The sequence below is a fragment of the Myotis nattereri genome (genome assembly GCF_964212035.1).
Source record: "Myotis nattereri genome assembly, chromosome: 11".
NCBI classification, from domain to species: domain Eukaryota; kingdom Metazoa; phylum Chordata; class Mammalia; order Chiroptera; family Vespertilionidae; genus Myotis; species Myotis nattereri.
The window spans coordinates 47,319,029-47,340,869 of NC_138086.1; the positions used below are offsets into that span (position 1 = coordinate 47,319,029).

The following is a 21,841-nucleotide window of genomic DNA, read 5'->3' on the forward strand; positions in this document are numbered from 1 at the left end:
TACTTTGATCAGAGTGACATCTCATCCTCTGAAATGTATCATGAAGGTTTTCCTTCATATCGGCACGGTGTATGATTCAAGAATCAGTCAGTATAGAACCAGTTTTAAAGACTTGAAAATGCAGTGACAGCCAAGAAGGATATTTTGAAGTTTGAAATGATCCCTATATAAATAGAACGGATCAGCATAACTTTGGGATAAAATTAGCCGACACTTTGCGGGCTCTCCAGCATGTGCCTGTTTGCTTGGTGCCGCTCTCCTGATAAATCACAGCAAAGCTTCCCGAGGAAGAGGAGGGATGGACGGCACTGCTCTCCCTGTCAGTACACCCGCAGCTGCCAAGCTAGCTAAGAGAAATTTCCTGGAGGCTCTAAAGTCAAATGACTTCGGAAAATTGAAGGCCATTTTAATCCAAAGGCAAATAGATGTGGACACAGTTTTTGAAGTTGAAGATCAGAATATGGTTTTGGCATCTTATAAACAAGGTAAAAATTATAGGTGTAATTGGTAATTAATTGGTAAAAGTTTTAGGTGTAATTGGTGAAATCAATAGAAGATGGAGTTTTTAAATGCACAGCGTCAGTCGCCCACTCTCAATCAATGACTATTGTTTCTTTAAGTATATATTTTAAAAATATTCCTAATTTAATCTTTTCTTTCTCTTTAAACTAGATTGCGGCATGAATATATATATATATATATATATATATATATATTTCTTTAAAAAAATTGTGGTCTCTCTTTTTTTCTTTCTCTATCCTTATATTTGGAATTTGAAATCCTAGCCAATCATATTGAGTAATGCATTTTCCTTCTATTTCTAACTTTTATTTTGCCTATAATGACATAGAATAAAGAAAACATCTCTAGGTTATGGCTAAAGAGACTGCTCAGTTGGTATGAGTGGCTTAGGGACAGGCAGATAAGTCTCTTTTAACACAGGCACTTAAAGATATGTCATCTCTATGTCCCTCTCTACCAATAAGAGGATTTTGCTCCCATTTGGCGAGTTAATGAATGCATAAGGTTGTGCCTTGATGCATCTTGATGGTTCTCATCATTTTAATGAGTTTTCAGTTTAGTCAGGAAAGCTGAACCAGAAAAAAAAAAGTTAACTTTTTTCCTTGAATAATAGATCAAAATTGTAGATATACTTAATACAGATTATCTGTTCTGAAGAACTAAGGACAACAAAAAATCAGAACTGATTGTTTTTTAATCAAGGGACTTTCTGGAACTCATGGTTAATGAATCAGAAATAAATTAGAAGAGTACAGCTTCTGATTTCCCAAATCAGCTAGTTATGGGGGAACTTGAGTAGCGAGGCCATCTGGTGAGCGGACTGCAAACAAACACCATGTTCAACATCACTTCTGTTTAATAAAATAGATAAGGTCTTGTATGTGGCATTTAGAGAGAGACACCCATTCTTTGTTCATGTTTAAAATACGTTCCATGCATATATAAATCATTAGCACCACCAATTTCCAGCAACTAATGCTAAGGGTGTATAGTTCTACATTAATTTACTATACTCTGATTATGAGTTCTGAAGGGTAGAATAGCTGAGGCCAGTTTATAATTTATACTTGAAGGCTTTATAATCAATTAACATTGCTATTTGATTGTAAGATAAAAATGAGGTCTATTTTTAAAAAAGTAGTTGATGGGGGGTTCTGTTAAACAGAAAGAGAGGATACTATAAAATGAGGTTACTTTCCTCACATGGATTTGTTCCGTGAAAAGACAATCTGAATGCTCAATACATGTTTAAGAGTTTGTTTGTTTGTTTTTAAATTACAATAGGGCCCAGTGTAAAATAACTTGGGTCTAAGTCAGTGGGCAATTTGTCTGACCCTGAGTTGTGAAGACTGCCTTTTCTCATCTCCTGAGCATGCGGAGGTTCTGAGGTTGAGAAAGGAAGTTTTAGGGGCAGGCTCCAGGGAAGAAAGGTGCTGTTTCTCTTGCTTTCAAAGGTGTCATCCCCCCTAAATGAGAAGAATTTTAAATTCTTTCTGTCAGTGTGAGCCGACTCCTGTGGTCCTCACAGAGCAAACATTTTCATTCATGCTAATGGGTATTTTCATAGTGTTAGGACTATGTGATGTGGCTTTCAATTAGGGAGATAGCAAATTACACCCTCTGGGAAAGGAAAGGAACAGTTCTGCTGTTCTTATGCATGCCAGATGGATGTATGCACAGAAATAATAGGATTTATGGTCATATCTTCAGGGTTGATGCAGGAAATTGTATGTGTCTGTGTGTGTATAGAAAGCAATATACTCACTCTCTGTTGGATATGAATGTGGGTATAAGAATATGCAATCTGAAACCTGAGTTAAAGCCTCCTTTTTTTCATAGTTTCCTCAAACTTTTTCACACCTCTTCCAGCCTAATTATCAAATCTTTTAATATTTTAGTCATGGTGAAGTGATAAATAGAATCCCAGTTGCTAGCCAAGCAAAATAGACCTAAGTGGCTGTATCAATTTCTTAAAGCCACAGAGGCATTCCTAGGGAACAGCTGAGCAGGCTGCACGGGTCAGTTAGTTAGTTAGTTAGTTAGTTCCTTTCTGAATAATTCTAATGAGACCTTTTTCTGTGCTAGATTCAAGTTTGTGAGGCTTTATTAAATCACAGGAGACTTCTGGACGTGGAATTGTTTTTGACTTTTTTAAAGCACTTTGGAAAGCTCTATGCTGAAAGTATACAAATCAGAAGAGTGCAACCAATTTTCACAAAATAAACAATCCTATGTAACCAGCATCCAGGTGAAGAAGCTGAACATGACTTGTTTACTTTTAAAGTGTGAGAATCTTCCTTCAGGCTTGTTATTTCTGTCTTAGTAAGCAAGACAATGTGTACAACCTATAACAGATATCATGCTACCTCTAAATTTGCTTGTGTCATGAATAATGTAATCTATCTTCACCATTCGATTGTCCTGTGGAAAATCAACAGTGGCACAATTAATCCCAAACCGTGTTTATTTTTTCTAGGACATATCATAGCACTTTTCACAGGATTTCTAAGAGTGACCATATTTCTCCCCTAAAGATAGTATGTCTAAAGCCAGTATGAAGATGAGGTTATAATTTTTGGAAAAGCAGCTCAGAATTCTATTGGCAAAGAAATCAACTTGCGATGTGAACATTGCTCCCCCAAATCTGCAATCTAATTGGTACACCAGCAATCAAAAGTTGACTTCCTGAGCAAATATAGAAAATTCACTTCTGCTTCCCCATCTCATTGAGGAGCTTCTATTTCCCCTGTGATAGAGAACAGACTTAGAAGCCAGCGTCCAGAGCTCAGGCTCACACTGTGGGACATGCCTAACCCCAGCACCTACTCATGATTCTTAAAGTTAGATCTCATTTTATTGGGTCAAGTTATTTTTAAACCTCATAATTCAATCTTCAGATGAAGTCATGTTTTATTAATTTAAAAAACTTCTCTCGCACTTTGTAAAGCAAACATTGAAAAACATTTTGGTTGGCATTTGAGATATGTCCTCGAGAAGGGCAGAGATATGGGTCTTGAAAGCAAACACCAGTAAGCAAAATGACATCTCCCAGACGATCGCTTTAAAATGGGAAGAAAAGTTAAACACGTGAACAACTTTTTTTAACTTCTAAATGCAATAAATAGCTGAATAGCCCAGGCATGTCAATGATATAAAGTTTATTATATGCCAAGAACACAGTATACAGTGTAAAAGCTGGTTCTCTAAGAAAACTCAAAGCTGTTCAGATTGCTTCTCAGAATAGTGGAGACATGAACATCCATAGCACTGTTCCCAAAGGTTTTCCCAACTCCACATCTCAGTTCTCCCTCAGATGTTTGAGTCCTGGCTTATATATGATCCAGACAGAATATCATCCGTATCTGTTTGGATGAAATTCCCTGGTTAGCAAGGTTAACCAGAGTCCTTTTATTAATCAGTATAATGCAGTCAAGTCCTCTGTTTATGGCCTTAGCCACAGGTTCTTTGGTTGGTAGTGATATTTTTAATTAAAATAACCAATGAATGATTTCACTGGAAAATTTTCTGGCGGGTACTCTATCTACTTTACTAAGTAGCACCTGCCCTCCAAATATCTTAAACACTCTTATTTTCACTCTCTTCATGAATAATCTCTTTTTCACCTAATTTTCCTGTTTGCCAGAAATTCACTCTCCAGCTCTCCTATGACCCTTGTGGGGTTCCTTTCCAATTCCTTGGTGTTCAAATTTTTCTCTTTTCAATTTTACATGTCAAGCTTACTTTTTCCCCTTCTCTCTCTCCTGGGAAAACTCTGAAATTTATCCCGAAAATATTAGCTATTAACAAATAGCCAAGACTTGTGCTGCGGTCTCTAATCCTTCAGGACTGTGTAAATACATGGACACAGTTGGAGCAAATGTCTGCTAATCCAGCCACGAGCAAGGCATGTAATCTTTGGCTGTAACAGCGGCAGCTTCTCGGGTGTGGGCTCTTTGGACTCAGATAACATCAGAGCTGGTAACTGTTGCAGGGCTCAGGCTTAGCCGAAGGTTTACCCGAGGTGTGTGCATCCCCCAACCCTGCAGCAGGATCAAGTCTTCTCCCCGAGGATGGCTCAACCCCTCTGCTCCTTGCCAGGTTTCCTGAGCCCGGGGCCTACTCAGCTACGCCGGCAGCTCTCTTTGGTTTCTGATTTAAACTAAACACACACGGGATTAGTCTGCACATTTTTGTTGGGGTCAAACTTCTAACATTCCTTCAGAACTGTCACCTAAAGTGACATTGGTTTTGAAGTGAATTGAATGTTGCCTTCAGATAAGCGAAGGCTAGTTAAAATTTGGGGAAACCAGAATGTGAGTTGGCCTCTGTTTGTTAGTTACTCAAACATACGGACTTTATGCTACGTAATCCGTACAAGATATTATCCTAGCCCTGGCCTGTGTTGCTCAGTGGTTCGAGTGTTGGCCTGCGTACTGAAGGGTCTCGGGCTCGATTCCCGGTTAAGGACATGTACCTGGGTTGCAGGTTAGATCCCCAGCCCCAGTCGAGATGCTTGTGGGAGGCAACCAATCCCTGTGTCTCTCTCACATTGATGCTTCTCTCTCTCCCCTTCCCTCCCTCCCTTCCACTCTATCTAAAAAGGAAGAAAAAAAAAATCCTCAGATGAGGAATAATAAAAAGAGAAGGGAAAAAAAATATATCATCCTATTTGTAAAGTGGAGGCTCTGGCAAGACCCTCTCTAAATCCTGTGCTTGCTGATAATCTCTGAGATTAAGAAGGGGAATTTCAGACACTGATAACATGTCATGGTCTGGGGAAAGGTAAAAGGAACTAGACACTTTAAATCCACATGGCCGTGGCCTGGATTTGAAGTTCCCTGTGGGGTTTTTGCAGAGGAGAAGGAACCTGTGCCCTAGTATCCTCAGTTAAGCTCCTTACAAAAGCAGAGGTCTTCTGCCAGGAGCAGCCACTGATGGCAGACCTGGGGCCCGCGCGCATGTGTGGTTGACATTTGGGGGAGGCAGCAGCTTCTTCACTGCCCCCAGCAGCTTTGTTCCCAGGTTCTGTTCCACCCTGTCCTTCCTGCCGTCTGAGCACATAATCAAACGGCAGCCTGGCACCTGCAGAGGTGAGCAGAGGGGCTCTTTCCAAGACAAACACTAAAAATAAATCACATTCTAGGTTCTCAAGTCCTGGGACCATCCTGCTGTGGAAACAAGGGAGGGAGTGAAAAATGAATCTGCCTGGTTCACCATATTTCTCTCAGGCTGTGCCTGTGGGTGATTGTATTTTGGAGGACAAATTCAGATCTCTTGACATAGCAACATGGACACCAGTACGTTCATAGGCGCTGCATGACTGTGCATTTTTGAAGATGGCTTTGCCTCAGGTTTGATCCTCCGTGCGGGCAGGTGTGGTGGAAAGGACACGGTTGTACACAGAGACCTGTGGCCTCAGCCTCATTTTAAGGTGGTGATTGTATTTGGGTGGCCTCTTGGCTATGGGCTGCCTCTGTCTGCAGCAGGCTTTTCTGCTGTGCTCAGAGTTGAATTATCCAGAACACCCTCCCCTCACACCACCACCAAAGTTCTGCAACCCAGCTCCAAGATGCGCTCCAGGAGACCTTGATCGTCTCCCCCAGTCGGTCCTCTTCCTATTTCTTCCACCAGGGGCACCACCCAGCTACACACATCCCCATCTAGGGGAGGTGCACAATTCCATGCAGGGAGTCGGCTGAATTCCAGGACCTAAGGCTGTCCCAGCCCAATGTACTGGTTAATTATTATAGGCGGCGAAGATGCCACTGACGGAGAGGCCACGGATGATGGATGCATGTAATACACGGGCAGGATAGAGTCTCTAGGTGCTATTGGGAATTTAAGAGGGAGAAAGAAATCAACAAGCAAAGGCATTTCCAAACCAGAGATGTGACATGTTATAGATGAATCTGGGATCTTCTTTCCTTCCTGGTGATTTGTGAAGCAGGCTTGGCGCTGAACCTATTCTGCTTCCACAAAGACAAAGACAGATGGAAACCCTGCACTGCAGATATCCTGAGTCCATTAGCTTGGACTGAGGCAGGAGACTTATGGCTCCGGCAGTCTGCGAAAGTGGCAGTTTTCTCATCTGGAAAATGAAAGACTCGGACTGGATAATCTTCCCTCCAGCGCTAACATTCTGTGTGTCTTTGATTTTACACCACAATGGTGTTTTCTTAATCAGCTCTCTGCTGCTTCCTTTCAGGGCTCATTTTTCTTCCCATTGCAGAGGCAGGCGTGAATTTCCAATCAGCCGCTGCATAGGGCTGTTTAATCTTTGCTGCTAATCGGCAGGCAAAACACACCCCAGGCTTCAGATCTGGAACCAGCTTCTCTCCAAGACAGTTAGAAAAGACTGCCTTTGCAAATTGCTTGTTGAGGAAGTTTGGGTATGAAAATGACTGATGGAGTATTAATGTCAAATGTGATTCATTCATTATCAAAAGTAGGTTGCATACCATCTAGTTTAACAACTCTGTTTGGAACACAGATGCAATGTACACAGTTACATAAAGATGTATAAATGGATATATACACCTAGATTATGTGTGCATATTTATTTACACACACACACGCACGCATGCATGCACACACACAGACACACACACACATGCATGCGCATGCGCACACGCGCGTGCACACACATTACAGGCACAGGACTGGCACTCCCCAGCTATCTGATACTATTTGTCTCTGCCAGGGAAAGTCCGTATCACCAAATACTTTCCCTTCTCAGCATCAATAATCTCAAATTAGTATCTTAGAACTTAATTCTATTTGTCGAATACAGATTTCTACCCAAATTCAGATAATCCTAAGAGGGTCACACTTCAAATCATCCTCAGTTCATTATACTTAGTGTGAATTAACTTTGTATTTCTTTTTAAAGAGCAGATTAAAATAATGGAAGATTTGGGAAGAAGAGAAAGTAAAATGGCCCTAAAATTCTGATGGGATGAAAAAGGGATTAAAGTGTGTATGTGTGTGTGTGTGTGTGTGTTTGTGTGTGTGCATTAGAAGGTGGGCTGCAGAAAAATAAACTTTGGTTTGGGCTCCTTCATTACTTCAGAATTAATGAGCATTATGCATGACCCTCTAAATGGCCTTTTTAAACTAAAGTATTTCCCCCTTTGGATAGGGAGACAATAGTTTATTTATTTTTATAAGTAAGAATACATCCACAAGGCACTAAATTTAAAAGTTCAAAGAGGGCATTCAAGGACAAGGAAATCAATGGCCTAGTTCCCTGGCCCCCAGTTCTTAGAGACCACCACTGTAACCAGTCTCTTGTTCTAGGTGTTTATAAATATGTACACATATGATAGCATATTATACACACTGTTCAGGTTCCTGCCTCTCTCTCTCTCTCAGTACTATATCTTGAGATTCTTCCATATCAGTACACACAGAAGTGCCCCCTTCTTTGCAATGGCTCTGTAGTATTAGATTGTATGGATGTACCATAATTTATATACACTGAGGTTGTTTGTAATCCTTAGCCATCAATAACAATGCTGTAGTGTAGTGCATGTGATAGTGTATGTTTTTGTCCATAGGCCAGGCAGCCAGGATTCATAACTCCTGGAACTTCATACCCTTCACAAAGAGTTTCACATTTCACACTTGAGTGATTATACTTGTAGGATAAATACCCAGGAGGAGCACATATGTAGTGTTTTTCACTGAAATGAGAGAATTTAATACTTGATCCCCTGGTCTCCATCCTCTGAGTGCCCCCAGATGCTCAGAAATATCACAATATTCTAGATTTATTCTGACCTCATTCTAATCAGGGAAGAATACAACTTTACTTCACTTGTTCTGGGCCCTGCACTTTCATTTATGAAACTTACGATTGTATTAACTTTTTGGCAGCTCCATTCCCCTGTTGGCTCATTTTGAGATTACTGTCAACTCAAATCCACAGGCCTTTCCTCAAATAAATTACTATTAAATCATATTCTGCTTACCTAGTATGTATATAGTGGAATTTTTGTAACCTGAAAGCAAACTTCTGATTTATCCATGTTAAACTGTATTTTGAGCCATGGCTGGGTAGCTAGTAGGTTAGAGCATCATCCCAATATGCAGGTTCAATCCCTGGTCTGGGCACATACAAGAATCAACCAATGTATGCATAAATAAATGGAACAAATCAATGTTCTTCTCTCTCTCCCTGTTTGCCTTTCTCTCTCTCTCTCTCTCTCTCTCTCTCTCTCTCTCTCTCTCTCTCATCAATAAAAAGACATTTAAAAATATATTTTGTTGCTTCAGCCCTAGACTCTCTTCTCTGCTGTTGAGTTGTCTCTGCATCCTCATCTCGCCATCTATATTTCATCTTTCTGTACCTATTTTCAGTCCCTACTCATAGTGAGCTTAATGCCATGGCTCTAGGTATTGACATTGAAAGAAGGTTCATGAAGTTATTGTTATAGCTTGTCAAATATGGCAATGTTGGAGCCTTAGATAAAAAGAACTAGCCCAGTGTTCAGAAGTCAGAGGTCAGAGGGGAAAAGGAGAGAGAAAAAGAGAGAGAAAGAGAGAAAAACATTCCCAACTAATGGGAAAAATTTATCTAAGATCTCACTTCTAGGAACTACTGTCTTCCTCCTGACCAGTTAATTTGTATATAGTTTGTGGGCATAGTTAACTGCATAGCATAGGTTTTCCTGTTTATTTCCTTCCAGGAAGTTCAAAGGCAAACTTGCAATGCAGTTCTAGTGTTTAGATATGGTGTGAATTTTGTGTACTTATCTTACCCTTGACCTCTTTTTATGTTCTTACCTTATTTTTTTGCACTTATTTTCTAGGTTATTAAAAATTTTAGTGTAAAATTTGTGAGTTGCCTTAAATTCTTCTTTGGAAAAAGGTATTGTGTAAACTGACAAACAGGCAAATAAAATCTCAGTGTGACAAATTTTGTAAAAACATCAAATACTTTCACACCTTAGACTGACAAGAACAGCCACCACTATTTGGAAAAGAGCTGTGGTGGAATAAAACTTTTAAGCTTGTAATTAAATCTTTGACATCATTCAAGACAATGATTGGGATCTTAAAAATTCTTAAATACTAGGGGCCCAGTGCATGAATTCATGCACCTTGGAAGGAACTGTGGGCCATGAGGCTGCAGTGGGCACAGGGGTGGGTCTTGGCCCATCCTTCTTGCCCTGCCACTGCCCGGGTCTCCTGTTTGCCAACAGACTGCTCCCGCTGCTGCCACTCCCATGCGCTGACAGTGCCAGCCCCACTCATACCCGCTAATGGCATAGAGTGATTGGGGCCGATGCCAGCAGCAGATGCGAACGTGGCCAATGCCATTAGTGGGTGCAAGCTGTGGCTGGGCCCTGATCGCTCCTCAGGAGCAGGGGGAGGTAGAGAAGCCCTGAGGGGCGATTGGGGCCAGCAGCCACTGTTCACACCCACTGATGGTGCCAAGCGATTGGGGCTGGCGCTAGGCGCCAGCAGCAGATGCGAACAGTGGCTCCAGTGCCAGCAGCAGGTGGGGGAGGAGCCGGCACTGGCAGCAGGTGCAAGCGCCCGGCGGCACCATAATGCACGGGAGCAAAGAATTTTGGCATTGAGTGATTGGGGCCGATGCCAGCAGCGGATGCAAACGTGACCGACGCCATCAGTAGGTGCAAGCTGTGGCTGGGCCCTCATCGCCCCTCAGAGGCTTGCCCCAATGACAGCGACCTGCGCCCCACCTTGATCTGGCACTCCCGCTCACCTGTTCCACCATCCTGCCGCAGCCGATGCCCGCCATGTTCCACGCTCTGCCGCCTGCTGCCAACACCCACAATGTTCACATGTGCCCCCTGTGGTCAGAGCACATCATAGCGACTGGTTGTTCAGTTGTTCCACCGTTCGGTCTATTTGCATATTAGGGCTTTTTATATTATATATAGATGAGTCTTGTGTAACTTACCATCCTATATAATAAAAGGCTAAATCCTATATGATAGAAGGCTAATATGCATATAGACTGAGCAGCAGAACAACTGAACAACCAAACGACTGGTCGCTATAATGTGCCCTGACCACCAGGAGGCGTGCACAGAACTTGATAGGTGTTGGCAGCAGGCAGCAAAGCGTGGAACAAAGCGGGCATTGGCTGCAGCAGGATGTTAGAGCAGGTGAGTGGGGGCACCAGACCAAGGCGGGGCTCTGGTCACCATCATTGGAGCCAGCCTCTGGTGGTTAGTGAAAATTCTTTGCTCCTGTGTGCCATGGTCCCACCCAGTGCTCGCAACTGCTGCAGGCACCAGGCCCACTCACACCTCACACCCGCTGCCAGCGCCCGGCGCCGGCCCCGATCACTCAGCGCCATCAGTGGATGCGAGCCTCAGCTACCAGCCCTGATTACCCCTGAGGGCTTCTCCACCTCCCCATGCTCCTGAGGGGTGATTGGGGCTGGTAGCTGCTGCTTGCACCTGCTGCTGGTGCCTGTCCCAATTGCTCTGCACCGTCAGCAGGTACAAGTGGGGCCAGCACTATCAGCACATGGGAGCGGATGCGGTGGGAGCAGGGCTGCCAGCAGACAGGAGACTGGTAGCTGCAGTGGGAGGGGCGAGGCAGGGTCATGGAGGATGGGCTGAGACCCGCCCCTGTGTCCACTGCAGCCTCACAGCCCACAGGTCCTTTCAAGGTTCACGAATTCATGCACTAGGCCCCTAGTATAAAATAAAATGCAATCACAAAAATGAAGGTCTCAAACTCAAATGCCTGGGAGCACTAGGAAGGTAAAGTAAGTAAAAGAACAAAATAATAGAGGCTGGTAGAAATAGTAAGAACTCAAGAGCACCTGTCCCCCTTTGTACATCCAAATATGACACTTAACTAAGCATTTGTAGACCCATTATTTACTAGTTTACAACTTCTGAATCATCTCCCTGCCCCAATTTTATAAATGTGACCAAAGTAAAATACTCTAAAAATCCTCATAAAACATGGGGAAATCCTAGGCCAAGAAGCTAAACTTTCTTCCCCTTTCTTTTTCAGGTTATTGGTTGCCTAGTTATAAGTTAAAGTCTTCTTGGGCAACAGGCCTGCATCTCTCTGTCTTGTTTGGTCACGTGGAATGTCTTTTGGTACTACTGGACCACAATGCTACAATCAACTGTAGACCCAATGGGAAAACTCCTCTTCATGTGGCTTGTGAAATGGCCAACTTGGATTGTGTTAAGATCCTTTGTGACCATGGAGCCAAGCTCAATAGCTACTCCTTAAGTGGACACACAGCTTTACACTTTTGTACAACTCCAAGCTCCATTCTCTGTGCCAAGCAATTGGTTTGGAGAGGTAAGCCTTTCTGGGTGGCTGGCATTGTCATCTATTTGCACATTCATGGATTTGAAACTTGGTGATCCTGTCTTTATCTTAGACAATGTAATAGGTATATCCATACATTAAGCGTAAGTCAGGGGCCCCTAAAAATACATAGATAGACAGACAGACAGACAGACAGACAGACAGATGGATAATGTTATGTTGGTGCTGGACATTCACTGATTATCTCATTGGAATCTTTTTTTTTAATTGTTGGAGGCTTGTTAACTTACAAAAGTATTTATTTAGCTCCTATGATATATCAGGTAATGTGCTAAGTAAATGAAAAAGAAAAAATAGTTTCTGCCTTTAAGGAGCTTATATTCTGGTTCTAGTAGGTGATATAAATGTTAAAAATAAAATCATAAATATAAAATTATCAATTGGGAAAAGAGCAAAATAGGCACTATGAAAGAGAATGTCATGCAGGAACTATTACAAAATGTTTAAGACTTTTCTGAAGATATTATATGTAAGCTGAACCTTTATAATGAGAAATAGCTAGCCATTAAAAGGAAATGGATCCAAGAAGAAGAGTCTAGGTCTGGAAAATAGTATGTGTAAAGTTTCTAGGAGAGCAAAAAACTTGGAATATTCAACAAATGTAAGAAGGCCAGTGAGGCCAGAGTATCATGGTTATGGGGTTGGGGTGGGAGGACAAGAGGGTAGAAGGCAGTGTACAAGATGACATTGGATCTGTTAGACCACATATGACCTGCTGGAGGCCAAGGTATGGGGATTAGAAATGGAGCCATTGAAGAGTTCTAAGCAAGAAAATAACATGGTTTAATATTCACTTAAATTCATCATTCTGTAGTTATGTAGAAAGTAAAGGCCCGGTGCATGAATTATTGCACAGATGGGGTCCCTTGGGGTGGCCTGCCCAGATTGGGCTGAAACCTGCAGTCCAATGCTGCCTGTATCTCCTACCTGCCACTCTTGCTCATTCTGGACACGGGCTCGCGCCCAATCAGTCCCCTCCTGAGGGGAGTGGCCTGCAGGATCAGGCCGAAACCAGCTCTCCGACATCCCCTGAGGGGTCCGGGATTGCAAGAGGGCACAGGCCAGGATGAGAGACCCCACCGGTGTACGATTGGGGCCGGGGAGGGACCACAGGAGGGTTCCAGGGCATGTCTTGCCCCATTTTACCCAATCCCAAAAGGCCAGACCCCAGCAGCAAACTAACCTACTGGTCAGAGCATCTGCCCCCTGGTGATCAGTGCACGTCATAGCGAGCAGTTGAGTGTCCTTAGCGTATCATTAGCATATTACACTTTGGTTGGTTGAATGGCCGACCAGTCAACAGGATGACTGGACACTTAGCATATTAGGCTTTTATTATATAGGATAAGGTTGGAGGACGCCAAGAATGGATGCCGGGAGACCATCAGGGAAGCTATTGCAATAGTGTAGTTGAGAATGGCAAACTTGGATAGGAAGGTTAGAAGATGGGTTTGCAATATGTTTTACAAGCAGAATTGATGTGATTTGGGGATGGATTAGAAATGAGTTGGGGGGTGATCAGTGAAGGAAAAGGAAGTTGTGAAAATAACTGTACGATTCTAGCTTCAAAAATTGGGTGGAGAGCGATATCATTTCTTTAAAATGGGGAAACTTGAGGAATAAGCACGTATATGGGGAAAATCTTTATATAAGTTTTTTTTTTTTCAGTCAAGTTTCCATGAGCATAATTTCAATACAGTAAAATTCACTATTTTTGAGAAACATATAGTAGTGAAAACATCACCACAATCATCTCAAAAAATTCCCTGATGCCCTTTGTAATTAATCACCTCACTCTTACCCCATCTCCAGTGACCACTGACCTGTTTTCTGTTTCTATAGTTTTGTCTTTTTTCAGAATGTCATATAAATTAAGGTAGACAATATGTAGCATTTTGTGTTTTGTTTCTCCCAGTTAGCATAATGCATCTGAGATTCATCGATGTGGTTGCACTGACCAGTAAATTAGAACTTTTATTGCTGAATAGAATTTCTGGTGTAAATATAACAGAGTTTACTCACAAGAAGGACATTTGTATTGCTTCTAGTTTTGGGCAATTTTTATTTTATTTTAAAGTTTTTATTGATTTCAGAGAAAGGAAGGGAGAGGGAGAGAGAGATAGAAACATCAGTGAGAGAGAATCATGGATCAGCTGCCTCCTGCACCCCCCCCCCCCCCCCTACTGAGGGTGGAGTGTACAACCTGGGCATGTGTCCTGACCTGGAATTGAAACATGACCTCCTTGTTCATGGGTCGATGTTCAACTACTGAGCCACACTAGCTAGGCAGTTTTAAGCAATTTTGAAAAAATGCTGACATAAATATTTGCACACAGGTTCTTATGTGGACATGTTTGCATTTCTTTGGGTAAGTACCTAGAAGTGGGATGATGGATCATATGGTAAATTTATAAGAAAGTGCCAAACTGTTGTCTAAAGAGTTTTACTATTTTTCAATCCCACCAGCAATGTGTGAGTTCCAGTTGCTCTTCATCCTTGCCAGAACTTGGTAATGTCAGATTTTTAAAAATTTTATTTTAGTCATTCTAATAGGTATATAATAGTATGTCATTATGATTTTAGTTTGAACTTCACTAATGACTAAAGCTATTGAATATGTTTTCATGTATTTATTTACCAGGTACATTTTCATTTTGGTGAAATGTCTATTCATATCTGTAGCTCCTTTTTTTAAAAAAATGGTTATTTTCTTATTATTGATTTATGAGAGTTATTTACATATTTTGGATACTAGCCCTTCATTAGATATGTAGTTTGTATGTAAATATTTAAGCTCATTTTTTGACTTTTCATTTTCCTACCAGTATCTTTAAAAGAATAGAACTATTTAATTTTGATAAATTCAGTTGATCATTTTACCTCTTATGGTTTGTGCTTTTTGTGTTCTAGCTAAGAAATTTTTGACTAATCCAAATAAATATTTTTTCTCCTGTTTTTTCTTCTTAAAGTTTTAAAATTTCAGATTTTACTTCTAGGTCTTTGATTCATTCATTTTCAGTTATTATTATTATTTTTTGTATTTGGTATAAGGTAAAGGTTGAGGTTCTTTTTGTTTTTGGGTGTTTGTTGTTTTTTTTTAATATAGATGTCCAATTGTTTTGACACATCATTTGTTGAAAAGTCAATTCTTTCACCATTGAATTAGCCTTTTATCTTTATGAAAAGTCAATTGGCCCTAACCGGGTAGCTCAGTTGGTTAGAGCCGTGGTCGGCAAACTGTGGCTCGCGAGCCACATACGGCTCTTTGGCCACAACCTCCCTATCTGCCCTGCTCTGTTCGTGACAGGGGAAGGTGCCCCAACCCCCTGATCAGCCTTGCTCTGTGCCTGATAGGGGGGAGCTCCCCAACCCCCCCCCCCCACGGGCCCTGCTCTTTGTGTGACGGGGTAGAGCCATAACCTCCCCATCGGCCCTGCCCTGAGTGTGACAGTGGCGGCACCCCAACCCCCTGATCAGCCCTGCTCTGTGGGTGATAGAGGGCGGTGCCCCAACCCCCTGATGGGCCCTGCTCTGTGTGTGACAGGGTACAGAGCCTCAACCCCCCTGATGGGCCCTGCTCTGTGAGTGACAGGGGGCAGTGCCCCAACCCCCTGATTGGCCCTGCTCTGTGCGTGACCGAGGGTGGCGCCGCAACCTCCCCATCGACCCTGCCTTGAGTGTGACAGGGGACAGTGCCCCAACCCCCCAATCGGCCCTACCCTGAGTGTGACTGAGGGTGGCATCACAACCTCCCAATCTCCCTGCTCTGAGCCTGACCAGGGGCTGCACCTAGGGATTGGGCCTGCCCTCTGCCACCCGGGAGCAGGCCTAAGCCAGCAGGTCGTTATCTCCCGAGGGGTCCCAGACTGCAAGAGGGCACAGGCCGGGCTGAGGGACCCCCCGTCCCCCTCAAGTACACACATTTTTGTGCACCAGGCCTCTAGTATATATATAATGTTTTCTGGATAATGCTCCCCTGACTTGATTGCTGTAGATTTATACTAATTCTCAAAATCACTTCTAATCTAGGAGTGACTCCTCCTAGATTAGTTTTGAACATGAGAAGTTTCAGATCTCTTTGACATCAAAGTGACTAAAAAGTCAAAAATGCACTTGACATAAAAATATGGATTTCAGAAAAGAGCCCTGGACTAAGGCTGTCAGTGTAGAAATTGTTGGCCTATAGACTATATTTGAAGCTAAAGAAATCAATGAAATCACGTAGATAAAGACTGTAGAGAGTGAAAAGAGAACCTAGAACCAAAACCTGATAAATTCTTACATTTAAATGTTAATGGAATGGAGAGAAACCAAGAAATGAACATAAAAGGGATTGGTAAATAAAACTGGAGAAAGCCCAAGAATATTTTGGCATCACAGAGACTACGAAAGAGGCAGTTCCAGAAGGAGAGAGTGGTCAGCCATACTGATAACTACTTAGAGGTTTAATTAGATGTTCATTAAATTAAATGACAGAGTGATCACTGACAAAAATAGTTTTAATGAGATGGTGGGTATTAAAGCCAGATTAGCATGATATAAGGTGTAAATGGGAGATTAGAAACTAGAGACAGCATATGTTAATAATTGTTACAAGAAGCTTGGCTGCAAAAGTGAGCATAAGAATAGAATGATTGCCCTTGCCAGTGTGTGGTTCAGTTGGTGGGAGTGTCATCCCACACACCAAAAAGTGGCAAGTTCAATTCCTGGTTAGGGCACATACCCAGGCTGTGGGTTCGATTCCCAGTTGGGGTGCATGTGGGAAACAACCAATCAAAGTTTCTCTCTCACATTCATGTTTCTCCCTCCCCCCCCCCTCTCTCTCCCTATCCCCTTCCTCTCTTTTTCATTTTTAAAAAAGTCTTTATTGTTGAGATTATTATAGATGTCCCTCTTTCTCCCTCCATTGCCCCCCTCCACCCTATTCCTGCCTGCCCTAGGTCTTCACAACCCTATTGTCTGTGTCCATAGGTAATGCATATATGCATATAAGATTTTTGTTTAATCTCTTCCCAACCCCACCCCACACCCTTTCCCTCTGAGAATTGTCAGTCTCTTCCATTTCCATGCTTCTAATTCTATTTTATTGACCAGCTTATTCTTTTCTGTTCATTAGATTTCTTATTCATTTATTTTGATTTTTACATTCAATTGCTGATAGGTGTGTATTTGTTGCCATTTTGTTGTTCCTATTTTTTGTCTTTATCTTTTTCTTCTTCTTAAAGAATACCTTGCAACATTTCATATAATATTGTTTTGGTGGTAATGAAATTCTTTAACTTTTTCTTGTCTGTGAAGCTCTTTATCTGACCTTCAATTCTACATGATAGCTTTGCTGGGTAGAGTAATCTTGGTTGTAGGTGCTTGTTATTCATCACTTTGAATATTTCTTGCCACTTCTTTCTGGCATGCATAGTTTCTGTTGAGAAATAAGCTGACAGTTGTATGAGTACTCCCTTGTAGGTAACTGTTTTTCTCTTGCTGCTTTTAAGATTCTCTCTTTATCTTTTGCCCTTGGCATTTTAATTATGATGTGTCTTGGTGTGGTCCTCTTTGGATTCCTCTTGTTTGGGATTCTCTGTGCTTCCTGGACTTGTAAGTCTATTTGTTTCACCAGGTAGGGGAAGTTTTCTGTCATTATTTCTTCAAATAGATTTTCAATATCTTGCTCTCTCTCTTCTTCTGGCACCCCCACAATGCGAATGTTGGTATGCTTGAAGTTGTCCCAGGGGCTCTTTCCACTATCTTCATATTTTTGGATTCTTTTTTCTTTTTGCTCTTCTAGTGTTTTTTGCTTCCTCATTTTTCAAATCATTGATTTGATTCTCAGGATCCTCTACTTTACTGTTGAATCCCTGTATATTATTCTTTATTTCAGTCAGTGTATGCTTAATTTCTGACTGGTCCTTTTCCATTTTTTTGGAGGTTTCTAGAAGATTATTGAGTAACCTTATAACCATGGTTTTGAACTCTATATCTAGTAGTTTGTCTTCTCCCATTTCTTTCATTTGTGACATGTTTCTTTGTCTCCACATTTTGCCTGCTTCCCTGTGTTTGTTTCTATGTATTGGGTAGACCTGCTATGTCTCCTTGAGTTGGTAGAATGGCCGTGTGTAGTAGGTGTTCTATGGGCCCAGTGGCTCAGCCTCCCCAGTCACCTGAGCTGAGAGCTCTAGTTGCACCCCTTTATGGGCTGTGAGCACAGTCTTGTTGTAGTTTATACTTGATTGCTATTGGTGTCACTGGGAGGAATTGACCTCCAGACCAGCTGTGATTTTGTGGGAGAGCTGCTGTGCAGGAGACACCCTTATGAAACAGGACTTGCTTCAGAGGGGCTTTGGTGCTCACTGAGTCTGCCCCTTGATTGTGTCATTTATGGATGTGAAGAGTTGTAATCTTATATGGTCTGACACTGACCACTGGTACACTGACTCTTGGATCTCCAGGGAGGTGCAAAGTCAACCACTGCCTGAGGCCACCCAGCAGGAGCTACAGAGAGATCTGAAGCTTCCTCTTCTTTGTTTGGGATTTGGAGGTGCCCTGATGAGGCCCAGTTGTGAAGCAATGCAAGCTGCTGTGGGGCCTTGGGCCTTCTTTTGGATGTTCTGGGTCTCTCTGACCCAGCTGCAGTTTGTTAGGTAATTTTAGATTGCAAAGGGACAGACCATTCATATGCAAAAGCTTCTGAGCATAGCTTGGGTGGGACAGGGGCTCAGGGAATCAACAGGGCGGAGCAAACAGCTATGGCTGATCCTCAGCCCTGACCTAAGAGGCCCCGGGTCTCAGTGACCCGTGGTAATTGCTGCAAGCACCTCTGAGAGAAAGCTGCCCTCGAGCTCTGACCGATGCCAGACAGTCCAGTTTCTCCCCGTATGAGTCTGAGTCCCCAGAGACTCGCCTGGAACTGGAGTTCAGAGCAGTTGGGAGCTTGTGTCTCCCTCCCGATTGAAAAAGACAACCGCGTCCTCAGTTGCCAAGCCTTTCCGCGTGCGCCTCCGTACCTCTGCACTTTACTTCCGCACCTCCTGTGAGTCTCAGTGTGCTTTTCTCTTTCCTTCTAGTTGTAGAATTTCCACTCAGCCAGCCTTCCTGTGGTTCTGGATGATGTCCATTTTGTCTTTTAGTTGTATTTTTGAATTTATTGTGGGAGGCAGCAATTTCAGGTGTTTACCTATGCCGCCATCTTGGTTTTTCTGATACTCTTACTCTTTAGGGCCATGGCATTAAAGGCCAAAGCCATAATGAAAAGAAAGATAAATTAGATGAAGCAAAAATATTCAATGTCTGTGTGGCAAACAGATCTTAAAATTAAAAGGCCATTTTAAATTGGGGAAAAATATTTGGGACTACGAGAGAGAGAGAGAGAGAGAGAGAGAGAGAGAGAGAGAGAGAGAGAGAAAGAAACAGAGAGAGAAACAGAGAGACAGAGAAAAATTGATGTAAGAGAGACACATGGATTGGTTGCCTCCTGCACACCCCCCGACTGGGGCTGGGGATTGAACCTGCGACCCAGTTACCTGCCCTTAACTGGGAATTGAACCCAAGACCCTTCAGTGTGTGGGCTGGTGCTCTAATCACTAACAATACCAGCCAGGGCAATATATAAAGAAAATTATTAAAACTTGAAGGAGGTTAACAACTAAGAGAAATTTTTAAAAGAAAGAAAGAGCAAAAGGACCAAGAACAGAAAAACATATTTCAGGGAGGGGAATGACAAATAATGATAACAATGATCACCTACATTGGTAATCAGTAAAATGTCAATTAAAATAACAATTAGATACTTTTATTGTTGTTTATTATGTTAACAAAGATACAAAAGATGATAACTTTTATGATGACTAACTTATAAGGGAGTGCTTTCATATACTCTTAATGGAGTGTAAATGCACAGGTCAGGGGGAGGGGGCGGCAATATCAAAAGCTTAAAACTTTCTTTCACTCAAAGTTCACTTCAGGGATGAGATACTAATTTGAGACCCTTTGGCTCAGAGCTTTCAATTGTGTAGAGCCTCAAATTCAGACTGTGGATTATTATCAAACCAGGTTATACATTGAGTCAAAGAGGTAACTGATGAGAAAGCAAGACATTTATCACGTAACAGAATTGTGCTAGGTCACAGGATCTATATAATACACTAGAAGTGGAGACATTTTCCTAATTCTATAAAAGTCTTCAAAATAGTGTAGTTATAGTGTATTTTATATTTTTGCATTAGAAGGTTTGATTGGTTAAAGTATACATTTAAATATACCACAATTTAAAAATGGGTATATTGGCATTTATTATTTTTAAATATATTTTGTCTCAAAAAATTTTCTGATTTCTTTTGCCCTTGAAGTCATTTAAAAAAACTAAAATATATTTGAATATCTAATACAGTGGTTCTCAACCTTCCTAATGCTGCGACCCTTTAATACAGTTCCTTATGCTGTGGTGACCCCCAATTTCATTGTTACAAATTGAACATAATTAAAGCATAGTGATTAATCACAAAAACAATATGTAATTATATATGTGTTTTCTGATGGTCTTGGCGACCCCTGTGAAAAGGTCGTTCAACCCCCAAAGGGGTAGCGACCCACAGGTTGAGAACTGCTAATCTAATAGAAGAATTTTGAGCTGTATTACCTCCACACCATACAGACATTAATAATGATGTTGTCCAGGAATGCTCACAGACATGGATAGATTTTTTTAAAAGAAGTTTATAGGAGAATATGAACTAAATAAACTTATTTTTTTAAAATTTATATATGATTATGCATACTGGAAAATAGTATCCAAATTATCACAAACTTGATACCTTAGCTAATGGTTAGCTGGAGCAAAGCAACATGAAAGAGGAAATGTTATTTCAGATCCTTATTCCTAGGATAATATATGTGTGTTTTTAGAGTGGTACCTGGCAAATATTGTTTTTTAAATGTGAATAAGATAATTGGGGAAATTTTTACCCATTTTATGAATAGATAAATAGAGAAAAGGGGAAGGTAATTGCTTGGAGCTGAGTCTGCTGGTCTGAACACTCTAGATAACTGTGAGCATCTTGCATCCTTTCTTTTGCATTTTATGTCTTCAGCTCCTTGGATAGACCTCAGTATATTGGGAGTACTCAATAAACAGTCCCTCACTGATCTTGGAATGGCTCCAGGAGCCCTGAGTACATGGATGGGAATGAATGCCATCTAATAAACGGAAACTGTTATTTCATGGTTAATGAAATGCTGCTGTTGGTCAGTTTTACCTTCTCGGTCTCCAGGGAGAGAGCTGAAGGATGGAGTTTCTCTCACTTGGATTATGTGGTAGGCACTTTGAAAAGTCCCATACATCACTTCGTGGCCCGACAGAGAGAGTTGAGACAGCCTACAGACAAGAAAAATAAGTCAGGCTAACATTAAACTCGGGACCAGAGAAGTCCATTAGCGGAAAAACCAATGCCATGGCAACTGAAAACCAATGCAATTTCATTTGCTATTTAATGGCCTCTTTGTGGAAAAGTGCTCTTTGTGGAAAAGGCTAATTGAGGCCAAAAAATTGCATGCAATTTTCTCTTAATAAAGGACTTTTCTCTCTCTCTCTTTTTTTTCAATGTTGCAGAGACTGCTTTGTCCCCATGCTGTATTTTTGTCTGCTAATTTTCTGTTGGCCTTTCTACTTAATGCTCCCCATCTCCTGGCCTTTGTTTCCTTTGGTATTAGTATAATAGTGTTCACCGGTTGAGAGGGCTTATTTACCGCAATGAAAATGTCCTCTCCCCGAATCCTGCATTTTCCTACCAATAAAGAGAGTCAGGTCAGGTTTAGCTGGCTGAAAAAGCAGCATATTATTTCTACCAATTTCTTTTCGCCAGAGGAAAATAAAAGCTGCTTGCTTTACTCTGCAGGAAGCAAATCCTGACAGTGGGAGGAAAATCTGGTCCTGCAGGAGAGCCATAAAAATTCAAATGTTTCCTGGTGGAGCATGAGGGTAATGTAAAAGAGACCG

General features: G+C 41.7%; 1 protein-coding gene across 1 annotated transcript in view; it reads left to right on the forward strand.

Annotated features, from left to right (window-relative positions):
- Positions 1-283: 283 nt before the first annotated feature.
- Positions 284-21,841, forward strand: part of ASB4 (ankyrin repeat and SOCS box containing 4) — a gene marked incomplete at its 3' end in the record, with an annotated part of 57,351 nt that continues 35,793 nt past the window's right edge. Inside the window, exons 1-2 of the mRNA XM_081102750.1 lie at positions 284-485; positions 11,524-11,823. Of these exons, the coding sequence (XP_080958876.1) occupies positions 299-485; positions 11,524-11,823 (487 nt within the window). The 5' untranslated portion in view covers positions 284-298. The remainder of the gene's footprint in view (positions 486-11,523; positions 11,824-21,841) is intronic.